The sequence below is a fragment of the Delphinus delphis genome, chromosome 19, assembly GCF_949987515.2.
Source record: "Delphinus delphis chromosome 19, mDelDel1.2, whole genome shotgun sequence".
In the NCBI taxonomy this organism is placed as follows: Eukaryota; Metazoa; Chordata; class Mammalia; order Artiodactyla; family Delphinidae; genus Delphinus; species Delphinus delphis.
In genome coordinates, this window is record NC_082701.1 from 57,241,112 (window position 1) to 57,253,780 (window position 12,669).

The 12,669-nt window shown below is 43.2% G+C and overlaps 1 protein-coding gene across 3 annotated transcripts in view; it reads left to right on the forward strand.

The window, feature by feature from the left end:
- NCOR1 (nuclear receptor corepressor 1) overlaps window positions 1-12,669 on the forward strand; it is a 144,944-nt gene that overhangs the window by 69,526 nt on the left and 62,749 nt on the right. For 2 of the 3 annotated variants that reach the window (XM_059997383.1, XM_059997382.1), the window contains exons 15-16: window positions 9,446-9,570; window positions 12,152-12,369. In XM_059997383.1, coding sequence (XP_059853366.1) covers window positions 9,446-9,570; window positions 12,152-12,369 — 343 coding nt within the window. Of the gene's footprint in view, window positions 1-9,442; window positions 9,571-12,151; window positions 12,370-12,669 lie in introns of all 3 variants that reach the window. The other variant, XM_059997381.1, reaches the window with a different exon arrangement.

The window sequence follows — 12,669 nt, forward strand, 5'->3', positions numbered from 1 at the left end:
AAATGTTTGGTAGAATTCACCTGTGAAGCCATCTGGTCCTGGACTTTTGTTTGTTGGAAGATTTTTAATCAGTTTCAATTTCATTACTTGTGATTGGTCTGTTCATATTTTCTATTTCTTCCTGGTTCAGTCTTGGAAGGTTATACCTTTCTAAGAATTTGTCTATTTCTTCCAGGATGTCCATTTTATTGGCATAGAGTTGCTTGTAGTAGTCTCTTAGGATGCTTTGTATTTCTGTGGTGTCTGTTGTAACTTCTCCTTTTTCATTTCTAACTTTACTGATTTGAGTCCTCTCCCTCTTTTTCTTGATGAATCTGGCTAATGGTTTATTAATTTTGTTTATGTTCTCAAAGAACCAGCTTTTAGTTTTATTGATCTTTGCTATTGTTTTCTTTGTGTCTATTTCATTTATTTCTGCTCTCATCTTAATGATTTCTTTCCGTTTCCTAACTTTGGGTTTTGTTTGTTCTTCTTTCTCTAGTTCTTTTAGGTGTAAGGTTAGATTGTTTATCTGAGATATTTCTTGTTTCTTGAGTTAGGCTTGTATTGCTATAAACTTCCCTCTTAGAACTGCTTTTGCTGCATCCCATAGGTTTTGGATCGTCGTGTTTTCGTTGTCATTTGTCTCTAGGTATTTTTTGATTTCCTCTTTGATTTCTTCAGTGATCTCTCGGTTATTTAGTAACGTATTGTTTAGCCTCCATGTGTTTGTGTTTTTTACATTTTTTTCCCTGTGACTGATCTCTAATCTCATAGTGTTGTAGTCAGAAAAGATGCTTGATATGATGTCAATTTTCTTAAATTTACTGAGGCTTGATTTGTGAGCCAAGATGTGATTTATCCTGGAGTATGTTCCGTGCGCACTTGAGAAGAAAGTGTAATCTGCTGTCTCTGGATGGAATGTCCTATAAATATCAATTAAATCTGTCTGGTCTGTTGTGTCATTTAAAGCTTGTGTTTCCTTTTCTGTCTGGATGATCTGTCCATTGGTGTAAGTGAGGTGTTAAAGTCCCCCACTATTACAGTGTTACTGTCGATTTCCTCTTTTATAGCTGTTAGCAGTTGCCTTATGTATTGAGGTGCTCCTATGTTGGGCGCATATATATTTATAATTGTTATGTCTCCTCTTGGATTGATCCCTTGATCATTATGTAGTGTCCTTCCTTGTCTCTTGTAACATTCTTTATTTTAAAGTCTCTTTTATCTGATATGAGTATTGCTACTCCAGCTTTCTTTTGATTTCCATTTGCATGGAATATCTTTTTCTATCCCGTCACTTTCAGTCTGAATGTGTCCCTAGGTGTGAAGTGGGTCTCTTGTGGACAGCATATATATGGGTCTTGTTTTTGTATCCATCCAGCAAGACTGTGTCTTTTGTTTGGAGCATTTAATACATTCACGTTTAAGGTAGTTATCAGTATGTATGTTCCTGTTACCATTTTCTTAATTGTTATGAGCTGTTTTTTGTAGGTCCTTTTCTTCTCTTGTGTTTCCCACTTAGAGAAGTTCCTTTAGCATTTGTTGTAGAGCTGGTTTGGTGGTGCTGAATTCTCTTAGCTTTTGCTTGTCTGTAAAACTTTTTGTGTGTGTGTGGTACGCGGGCCTCTCACTGCTGTGGTCTCTCCCGCTGCGGAGCACAGGCTCCGGACGCGCAGGCCCAGCGCCCACCTAGTGCCCACGGCCCACGGGCCCAGCTGCTCCGCGGCACGCGGGATCCTCCCGGACCGGGGCACGAACCCGCATGCCCTGCATCGGCAGGCGGATTCCCAACCACTGCACCACCAGAGAAGCCCATCTGTAAAACTTTTGATTTCTCCATTGAATCTGGATGAGATCCTTGCTGGGTAGAGTAATCTTGGTTGTAGTTTCTTCCCTTTCATCATATCGTGCTGCCCCCTTCTGGTTTGTAGAGTTTCTGCTGAGAAATCAGCTGTTAACTTTATGGGAGTTCCCTTGTATGTTATTTGTCGTTTTTCCCTTGTTGCTTTCAATAATTTTTCTTTGTCCTTAATTTTTGTCAGTTTGATTACTGTGTGTCTCCGCGTGTTTCTCCTTGGGTTTATCCTGCCTGGGACTCTCTGCACTTCCTGGACTTGGGTGGCTATTTCCTTTCCCACGTTAGAGAAGTTTTCGACTATAATCTCTTCAAATATTTTCTTGGGTCCTTTCCCTCTCTCTTCTCCTTCTAGGACCCTTATAATGCGAATGTTGTTACGTTTAATGTTGTCCCAGAGGTCTCTTATGCTGTCTTCATTTCTTTTCCTTCTTTTCTCTTTATTCTGTTCCATGGCAGTGAATTCCACCATTCTGTCTTCCAGGTCACTTATCCGTTCTTCTGCCTCAGTTATTCTGCTATTGATTCCTTCTACTGTAGTTTTCATTTCAGTTTTTGTATTGTTCATCTCTGTTTGAACAGAGATGAACACCTCTGTTCTTCTAGGTGTTTGTTCTTTAATTCTTCTAGGTCTTTGTTAAACATTTCTTGCATCTTCTCGATCTTTGCCTCCATTCTTTTTCTGAGGTCCTGGATCATCTTCACTGTCATTATTCTGAATTCTTTTTCTGAAAGATTGCCTATCTCCACTTCATTTAGTTGTTTTTCTGGGGTTTTATCTTGTTCCTTCATCTGGTACATAGCCCTCTGCCTTTTCATCTTGTCTGTCTGCGAATGTGGTTTTCGTTCCACAGCCTGCAGGATTGTAGTTCTTCTTGCTTCTGCTGTCTGCCCTCTCAGCTACTAATTTTTAACAATAGCTTTATTCCTAATTACAAAGTAGTATTTATAACATTTATTTTTAGAAATTATATGTATTACTGTTTAATTTTTTCAATCCCAGATAAACTCAGGGGATAATTTGATTTATATTATACCTCACCTTTGCCGGGTTAGCAGTCTATCGCTTGTGGTGACAGAGCAGGAAGTTTTGTGTGACGGGGAGTGTCTCTGTTACTCTGAAACATCGGCTTTCTATCCTAAAGTTATCTGGGGCAGCATTTCATTCCTTGCTGGGACGTATGTGTCCCTGTGCAGTTTGAGCCACGGTGGTGTTTTCTTCTGCACCACTTGTCCTCTGTGCTAGCACCCTTCCCACATCTCAGGACGTATGTGCAGAGCCAAGGTGGTCCGTGTGTACCCTCACTTGGACCTGAACCTTGGGATGCTTGCCCCTGGCTAGGCTCAGTTTCGTTTTGGGTAGCCTTTCTGATAGTCTAGTCCTGCCACCCTGAAGATTTTCCATCTACTTTTATATTTCTTTGGTTGATTCACTGGGAACTTGGAAGGGAAGGGAGTTAAATGATGGACTTAAACTACTATCTCAGACCAAAAGAATCTTACCTCTGTTTCTTAGTTGCTTGTGTCGAAATACTTGGACAGTTTTTCAGAGGTAGGTAGTGTTGGGTTGTGTTTGCTCTCTCCTGTGGAACCGAATGATGGGCGCTGATACCAGAGGAGAGGGGAGGCCATCAGACTTTTCAGCAGAAGAGTCACCTCAGGTTTCATTTGTGACAGGAGCCTTCTGGCTGCTCTGTTGAGAGTCTAATGTAGGGGAGGCCAGTTAGGGGTTATTTTAGTAATTTCAGTGGCTTGGACCAGGCTATCGTGGGAGCTGGGGAGAACTGGTCAGGTTCTGGGTATGTTTTTGGAGGTAAGGCCAGTGGGTTTTGCTGATGGAGTGATTGTGGGGATGCAAGGATGATTAGCAGAGATAGGCTGTCTTGGCTGCTGGAGTTGCTGTTGACTGTGACGGGCAAGGTGGAAGGAGGAGCGGATTTGGGGGGATAATCAGCACGTACTAGATTTTAAATACCTGTTAGACTTTGTCCACATGGAGATGTAGAGTGGGAGGTTAGATACAGAAGTCTGCAGTTTAGGAAGAAGGTCTCGGTTGGAAATAGAGAATTTTCTATATAGAAAAAAGTTCAGAAAGACTCTTTTTTTTTTTTTGCCATGCCACGTGGCTTGTGGGATCTTAGTTCCCTGACCAAGGATCGAACCCAGGCCCCCAGCAGTGGAAGCTGGGAGTCCTAACCACTGGACCGCCAGGGAATTCCCCCAGAAGACTTTAAAAAAAATAAAGAATCTAGTTACAAGTTAAAAATTTTTAAATGGATATTTTTACCCTGGCAGGTATAGAGATCCGACTAATTTGAAAATCACTCTACTGCTCTATTATGCAGTCAAGTTTGAATGAGTAAGAATTACCTCGGGTCATCCCGAGTGATTAGACATTTATTCCAGATTTATTCCTCTGACGTGTGCACTGCATCCTTTCAGGCTTTGATTGCTTCGCCCCTCCCCCACTCCCAGCTGCTTACCTGTAGGAAGTAATTTTTATTCAGCAGATGAATATGTAGTATGCTGTTGGCTGAGAGATTCCACAGCTGTGAGGTATGTTTTTTTTTTTTTTTTTTTTTTTTTTTTGGCGGTACACGGGCCTCTCACTGTTGTGGCCTCTCCCGTCGCGGAGCACAGGCTCCAGACGCGCAAGCTCAGCGGCCATGGCTCACGGGCCCGGCCGCTCCGCGGCATGTGGGATCTTCCTGGACCAGGACACAAACCTGCGTCCCCTACATTTGCAGGCGGACTCTCAACCACTGCGCCACCAGGGAAGCCCGTGAGGTGTGATTTTTAACATTGCTGTTGCCATAGGGGACCTTGCGTATTATTTACGCAGAAAATGAGTTTTAATCTTAGAATCATCGGGAAATGAGAGATAATCATAATTTTGTTACAGTTGTGTTCAGAGATTATTGGTGGCAAAAGTTTTAACTCTTTTCTCAAAAATTCTGTTGGCTACTCTGCCCAAACCATTGTTACAGTCCAGCTTGTTGGCATCCCATGACGGGAATGAGTGTGGTTCTTTATCAATTGTAGTTGAAGCAGTGAATGCTTATCAAAGATTATAAACCAAAAGCCCCTCTTTGGCTTTACTGTTTGGGATCTAGAATTGTAAATACCATGCCAAGTAGTAACTTGATTTTGTGTGCAACATTTTTGTTAGAAGTAATAATTCCATCTCACTTTCCAGCATAAACTCCCACGTAATAAGTCTGTCACTGTGCAGATGGGATTCCTGTGGCACCTGCTCGTGACCTGCAGTAAAGCAAGTCATTGTTTTGAAACCACATTTTTCATTTCCAGATCTTCGAGGGCTCTTACAAGAATTTGTACTCTCCCTTCATGCCGACAACATCTTCCCCTTTAACTGTGCCAGCGTGTTTTTATTCCCCAGAGGTGTTCAGAAAGCATATACTTATGTAAATGTAGTAATTGTTGAAGTTGGAGGAGTTTTTGACTAAACCGTTAGTTATACACTAGTTAGAAAGGGTGATTTAGACAATTAAAGAATTGGGTATAATGGAAGGAGCTTTAGATCCCCAAATGCTCTGCTTCTTTGTTCTGTGACACTCTAGTGTCCCTTCACTTGGTGACATCTGTGGGAGTGACATCTGTGAGCACTGGTTCTTACCTTGCAGGGTTTATAGGAGACTAGTTGTGTGTGCAGTACCCAGAGTGTAGGTACCGCCCAGTAAGTAAAGGGCAGCAGCTACCGCCTTTGTTGCCTTCAACCAAACATGCTTCTTGGTGATCGACAGCTTTCACTCTTCAGGAAAGTAGTCTCCAATTCAGTTGCTTTAAAGGCATTAGTTTATTAATATACTTTGATAAGACTGGCATAAGATATTTTCTGTTTACTGCCTGAAGTACTTTAAAAAAACCTCAGTGGCTGAAGTACTTCATTTTTTCTGTTTCTTGTACATTGTTATTTAACTAGCTCCTTGTTCTTAAATTTGGTCATTTCACTTTTTGGCAACTTCATTGTCTGCTGAATGGGAATTCCTTTATTTATTTGTTTTCTAAAGACCTGAGCATTTTAACAAATATATATGAGTTAGACACCCAGTCAGATGTAGTAGTAATAAATCTCAGCATAAGCTAGCATTTGATCTTTCTTTTTTCTTTTTTTTTAAAATATATTTCTTTTCAAAATTTATTTATTTAATGTATTTTTGGCTGCGTTGGGTGTTTGTTGCTGCGTGTGGGCTTTCTCTAGTTGCGGCGAGCGGGGGCTACTCTTCGTTGCGGTGTGTGGGCTTCTCATTGCGGTGGCTTCTCTTGCTGCAGAGCACGGGCTCTAGGCGCACGGGCTTTAGTAGTTGTGGCACACGGGCTCAGTAGTTGTGGCTCGCGGGCTCTAGAGCTCAGACTCAGTAGTTGTGGCACACGGGCTTCGCTGCTCCGCAGCATGTGTGATCTTCCCGGACCAGGGCTTGAACCTGTGTCCCCTGCGTTGGCAGGCAGATTCTTAACCACTGTGCCACCAGGGAAGCCCTAGCATTTGATCTTGCTAGAGAGGACCCTGCTGAAATTGACCCTATTCTTCATTTATTTTCATGAAATACATGTAACTTTCACTTTTTTTCATTGGAATTTTTATTTTGTTTTATAAAATGCTCTGCCATTCAGAGTGAATAGCTTATTGTTTGGCAGGAATGTTTCATGTTGGGAGAACCTCCCTAACAGAATGAGACTTTTTTTTTTTTTTTTTTTCCGGTACGCGGGCCTCTCACTGTTGTGGCCTCTCCCGTTGCGGAGCACAGGCTCCGGATGCACAGGCCCAGCGGCCATAGTTCACGGGCCCAGCTGCTCTGCGGCATGTGGGATCCTCCCGGACCGGGGCACGAACCCATGTCCCCTGCATCGGCAGGCGGACTCTCAACCACTGCGCCACCAGGGAAGCCCGAGACTTTTTTTAAATTGACTATCAAGTGTTGGGCTTAAGGAGGGAGAAACCTGGACAAGAAGCTCATGGGAGCGCCTGTGTCTCTTAGAGTCCTTTGAAGAGTTTCCTTTTGAAACCATGGGCTTCTGCTCCAGCCAGCTCGCTGGCAAGGGTTGAGGTATGTGGCCTGTAACCTCCGTCCTAGACCATGGGGGCTGGCTCTTTCCTTTACAGATCTGCCTGAAACAGAAGAAGTGCCAGCCACTTCTTGTGAAAACCAGAGTTTGTTCCTTCCTTTCTTAGTGTCCATGGCCATCCTTGCTGTGGGTCTTGATGCTTGTCTCCCGGGTTAAGTGCTGTCCACAATCTCGGGCCTCCCTCACATCCCTCTCCACTCGCTGCTGCTCAGTGTGGGGCTCTGCTCTGGAGGTGCACACGCTTCTGCAGACTGTCTGGCAGCCCCAGCAGTTTCTTTGGCTCATTCGCACACACTCTGCAGAACTGGGGGCTGCGTTTCTGGAGGGATCCTGCCCTCTTCTTCCCTTTGACTGGTCGAAACAGGTGCTGCCCTTGCCTCTCAGCCACCAGCACTGCAGGAGGGGCCAGTCAGCTGTGGGATGGTTTCAGGCATCAGGGCACGTGGGGGATTGCTTGCTTATTTCAAAACCCGGGTCGGCATTAGAAGCAGAAGAGTATTCGGGGAATACGGTTATATGTGTTGTTCAAGTCTAAGGGACGGTAGACCTCTTTTCTTATCTTCAGCTGAGTTGACACCTCCCCATGACTTCTTAGGGCTGTAAACCGTTTTCTGGGTTACGTAGCCCACTTGCTAGGCAGGGGGCAGAGTTTGTTGTTGGTATGTCATTTTGTTGGTTCAGAATGACAGATGAATGCTACGTTTGTGGCGGGCAGGGTGAGGTTATTAGCATTTCAGACAGATCTTGGGATCACTGTGATGTGCTAGGGAGTCAGATGAATAAAACATTCCCAGTTGTAAAGGAGAGCTAGTCATGCTTGGAAAGTATCCATTAAAATCTTCCTGATTTCTTAGTTTTCTCTAGCAATAATACATACTTAGAAGAAAAGGAAACTGGCAGTTAGCCAGGGTAAGAACCTGGGAAGGTCAGGTAAGGTAAGTGAGGGAATCATGGTATTGAAACGATTTAGCTGGGGTCAGAGTGGAAGAGTGGATGCTGTTCTTGGTGGGCTGTGAAAATTTCTTAGCATCAAGGGATTGTAGATGGTGATGAGGACAAAAAGCAGGACTGGACTGGCGACAGTGGAGATGTGGGCTGGGACGGATGTGAGTGGTGGTGGTTGCGGGGCACACTATCAGATTATAGGGTCGGGAGGGGGCAGTGCCCACCGAGGATGGCTGTGGTGACTCCCTGTGGGAGACTGAATGGCAATGACCTGAAAGTATTTCACACGTAGGATATCGTGTTGATAGAAAAGGCATTGACAGGCATCTTGAAATCTGAAGAATAATGACATGGCATAACGAGCCATGTGATAAAGTAATCTCTGTGCTCCTGGGAGTCTTTGAGAGTCAATCTGTAACACCAGAAGAGGAAACAAGGTGTCATAGGTAGATTTTCTGAAATTTGTAACAGGAGGTTTTTAAATACCGCAGCTGAGCAGTGTTCTGGAAGTGGCAGTGGGGAGCAAGAAGAGTTTAGATTCTTCCTCCATATGTTAGAAGGAGGCCTCTCCAGAAGGGGTCCCCATTCTGGAGACGCCCCCTTCTGGAGAGGCCCCCTTCTGGAGAGGCCAGGTGTCTTAAGGAAGAAGCTAGATTGTAGTTCTGGGGAGGTGGTAGAAGACTGTGAGATGCTATCGGAAGTTGAGGAAGATTTTACTCTATTCTGAGCAAAGGCATGAAAATGCTGGGTGTGCTGAGGGCAGCCCGGGCGCAGACCGTGTGGGCAAAGGTACACCTGGGCTGGTCGGCCGCGTGCTGCGGGGGAGCTGGAGTCCGGTCCTATTCGGTTAGGCTGTTTGATTTCGTAATTAAAACACCACAGTTTCATTTCACTTTTCTCAGGTTTAGCAAATGAGACATCAGAGTTAAAAGGGTCCATAATCTTATTATCTTCGTCTTTTTTATATTCATATTTACGATTACAGAGTTGTAATTACAGTTTAGGCATATTTGAGTGTTTTACTTTTTAGTTTATTATATCCATAATACTTACCTAAATCGCTTCAGTCTTAATAATGGCCATGGCTGTCTACTCTTCCAGTAAATGAATGTTTCCCCAAAAGAGTAAAAGCATAAAGAGGTTTCTTGTAGTATTATCCATAATGATGAAAAATTTGGGAACATATTAAGGATCTAATACCGGGGGGATGGTTTGACAAATTATCAAATTTCAAGTAGAATTGAAATGTGTAAGTGACAGATTAGATGTGGGAATTACAAAAAGAGAGTACCAACCTCAGATTTCTAAGTGGAATCTTAACATTGTCACCTGTCTGATGGATCCAGACACTGTGAACATTTGTGTGTGTTTATATGTGTGTGTGACCTTTTAAGCAATACATATAGACTACATTAAAGAGCATTAGACTCGTTTTTAGTACATGACCCCTAGTTACATTGTAGATGGTGAATAAGTTAATCATAAATTTGTTGCATAGATATTTATTATTTATCATTATGATTTGAGGAGCTGTTTGTTTTACTTTCCAATTTTACAAATGATGGTTCATTCTAGCAGCAAATTGCCCGACCCTCACAAGAAGAAAAAGTAGAAGAAAAAGAAGAAGATAAAGCAGAAAAAACAGAAAAAAAAGAGGAGGAAAAGAAAGATGAAGAAGAAAAAGATGAAAAGGAGGACTCTAAGTGAGTTAAATAGTTAAATGTTGTAGTTATTTTTAAATAATGAGATTGAATCTATTGAAGGTATAAAATTTTAGATAAAAGAATCAATGGGATGTGTGCTTTGATCACCTAATAGTTATTTGACATAATTAAGGAGTGGAATATTCCAGTAAGTATAACTTTTGGCTTGATGGACTTATTTGCCAAACATGACATACTCTGTTTCGGAAGGGATGAGCTACAATAATATACACCATCACTGAGATACACTGAGTATAATTTAATCTTTGATTTGGAAGAACTCAGGATCTTTTGTTTTGAACCTCAGGTAGTGTACATTAGTGTAAAAATGCTGCTAAATGGTTTTCATTTATATAACACCTTCTATTCCAGCTTTATGGATTTTATTTTTCATATAAAATAGACTTCCTGATTTTTTTTGTTTTTAAAATTTATTTTTGGCTGCATTGGGTCTTCGTTGGTGCGCGTGGACTTTCTCTAGTTGAGGCAAGCGGGGGCTAATCTTCCTTTTCGGTGTGTGGGCTTCTCATTGCGGTGGCTTCTCTTATTGCACAGCATGGGCTCTAGGCGCGTGGGCTTCAGTAGTTGTGGCACGTGGGCTCAGTAGTTGTGGCTCGCGGGCTCTAGAGCGCAGGCTTAGAAGTTGTGGCACACGGGCTTACTTGCTCCGTGGCATGTGGGATCTTCCGAGAGCAGGGCTCAAACCCGTGTCCTCTGCATTGACAGGTGGATTCTTAACCACTGTGCCACCAGGGAAGTCCAGATTTCCTGGTTTGTTTGTGGTTGCTGTTGCTGTTATCGTGGTTATAAAAATAATTCTAGTTCCTTACAGCAAATCAGTAAGAGAGAGCAAAATAGAAAGAAAATTAACCTGTGATTCTGCCACTCAGAGACAGCTATCGTTGATATCTTTGTGTACATGTTTTGGCAGGGTTGGGTGCAGGGAGGCCCTTAGCAGCTGGTTTGTTTGTTTTTCCTCCAAGGATCAGCTTTATTGAGGCCTAATTTTGCATAGACTAAATTTCACCAGTTTTTAAGGGTATACGTTGATATATTTTGACAGTTGTATGCACTGGTGTACCTGTTGCCGCACTCGTGACTCAGAACATTTCCATCACCCCAAGAAAGCTCCCCTGTGCTCCTTTGCAGTAGTTTCCCTCCCCCCCATTCCCAGCCCCTGGTAACTACTAATTTGTTTTGCCTTTCCTATAATTTCATATAAATGGAATCGTACAGTATGTAATCTCCTGTTGTGTGGCTGCTTTTACTTAATAAGTGTGAGATCCATACAGGTTGTTGCTTGTGTTAGTAGTTTCTTTTTAATATTTATTGTTATTTCTATAATCTTCTTGGAAATACTGAAGGTTTATCTAATTTTGCGGCAGCTAAAGCAGCCTAAATCACTTGCCATGTTTTTTAAAGAGTTGGATACTTATGCCATTCTAATTTTGTGCTTTAAGAAGATGATATCTATAAAAAATTGTTTTTTTTTTTTATTCAGGTAAAACATCCTCCACGTGGTCAGTGGTTCTGCTCATATGTTACTGCCATATCTTGTTTTTACTTTGTTCTTAAAATCCCTAGTTTATTTAACAAGCACTCATTTATTACTGCTGTGAGCTAGGTCTTATGGAGGTTGCAGAAATACGTAAGATACATACTCTTCCCAGGTAGTTTATGATCTAGTAGGAAAAATTAGGCAAGATGCAAGTACTCTTTAAGGAAAAGAAAAAAGCCTGGAAGGAATGAGCAGAGTCAATAAAGTGTACTGGGAGATTGAGAAGAGGTTGAGGTTTCCTTCTGCCTGGATAGTTTGGAGGGCTTGTTGCAGGAGCTAGTGGTCAGTGTGGGTAGAACAGAGGGAGTGGTGTGAATGGACAGGCCTCTTTGGGAAATGGCAGATAGTGGTTTCATTGGTTTGGAATGTAGGACGCCTCAAGGAGAAAAGCAGAAGGAGGTTGGGGTCCAGTTAGGTAAAGCCTTAATGAAAGCTAAAGCGTAACCTTCACTCAGGAGGCTGCATGGCTCTGTTTGGGAATAGGTAGGATTAGAATGGAGGAAATGGTTTATTGCCAAAGCTGTTGTGCTAGAATATGGGTCCATGAGCAGTATAGAATGGATGGGGATGCAGAAGTCAGGAAGGCTGTTGTAAGAGACTGTGACTGTGCTACTAAGGACTGAACACACGCAGAGGTAACAGAGATAGAGGTGGTGGAATTGGTGGGAGAAACATCAGTGAGAGGAAAGGACCAAAACGAGGCACTAGTTCACATACAAGTAACTGACAAGGGGAAGAGCTGAAGGTGAAGTCGGATCTGTAAACTGAGTGATCGTGAGCGTGCTGGTACTGTCAGCAGCTGCTGGTCAGAGGGCCAGGGAGCAGGAAGCAGGGTGGGGAGAGTGAGCGTGTTTTGGGGCGGGTTGAGTTTGTATTGATGGGAAGCCCAAGCGGTTATTCCAAATAACTGGGAGGTTGGGTAGTTTTATTCAACTTCTATTTAAAGAATTTTCAAGGCTGTAATCTTTTTGGTGTATGTATGCTTTTAAATCACACAAAATGTTCTTTTGCTGTTGTTTCTAGAGAAAACACCAAGGAAAAGGATAAGACAGAAAGTACAGCAGAAGAAACTGAGGAGAGAGAGCAGGCCACGCCCCGGGGCCGAAAGACTGCCAACAGTCAGGGCCGCCGAAAGGGCCGGGTCACCAGGTCCATGACCAGTGAGGCCGCAGCTGCCAGCGCTGCGGCTGCTGCAGCCACCGAGGAGCCCCCCCCACCTCTGCCACCGCCGCCAGAACCCAGTGAGTGGACGAGATTGGAGCGAACGGGCCAGAATTTTGTTTGGGATTCTGTTTCAGTGCTAGGGTGAGGCAGGAGGGACCTCTGATATTGATGGCCTAGAAATGCTGATCTGAAATTCTGGCCTTTAAATTTGTTTTTTTTTTTTAATGAATTTATGTATTTTATTTATTTTTGGCTGCATTGGGTCTTCGTTGCTGCGCGCAGGCTTTCTCTAGTTGCGGCGAGGGGGGGCTACTCTTCATTGCGGTGCGCGGGTTTCTCATTGCGGAGGCTTCTCTCGTTGCGGAGCACGGGCTCTA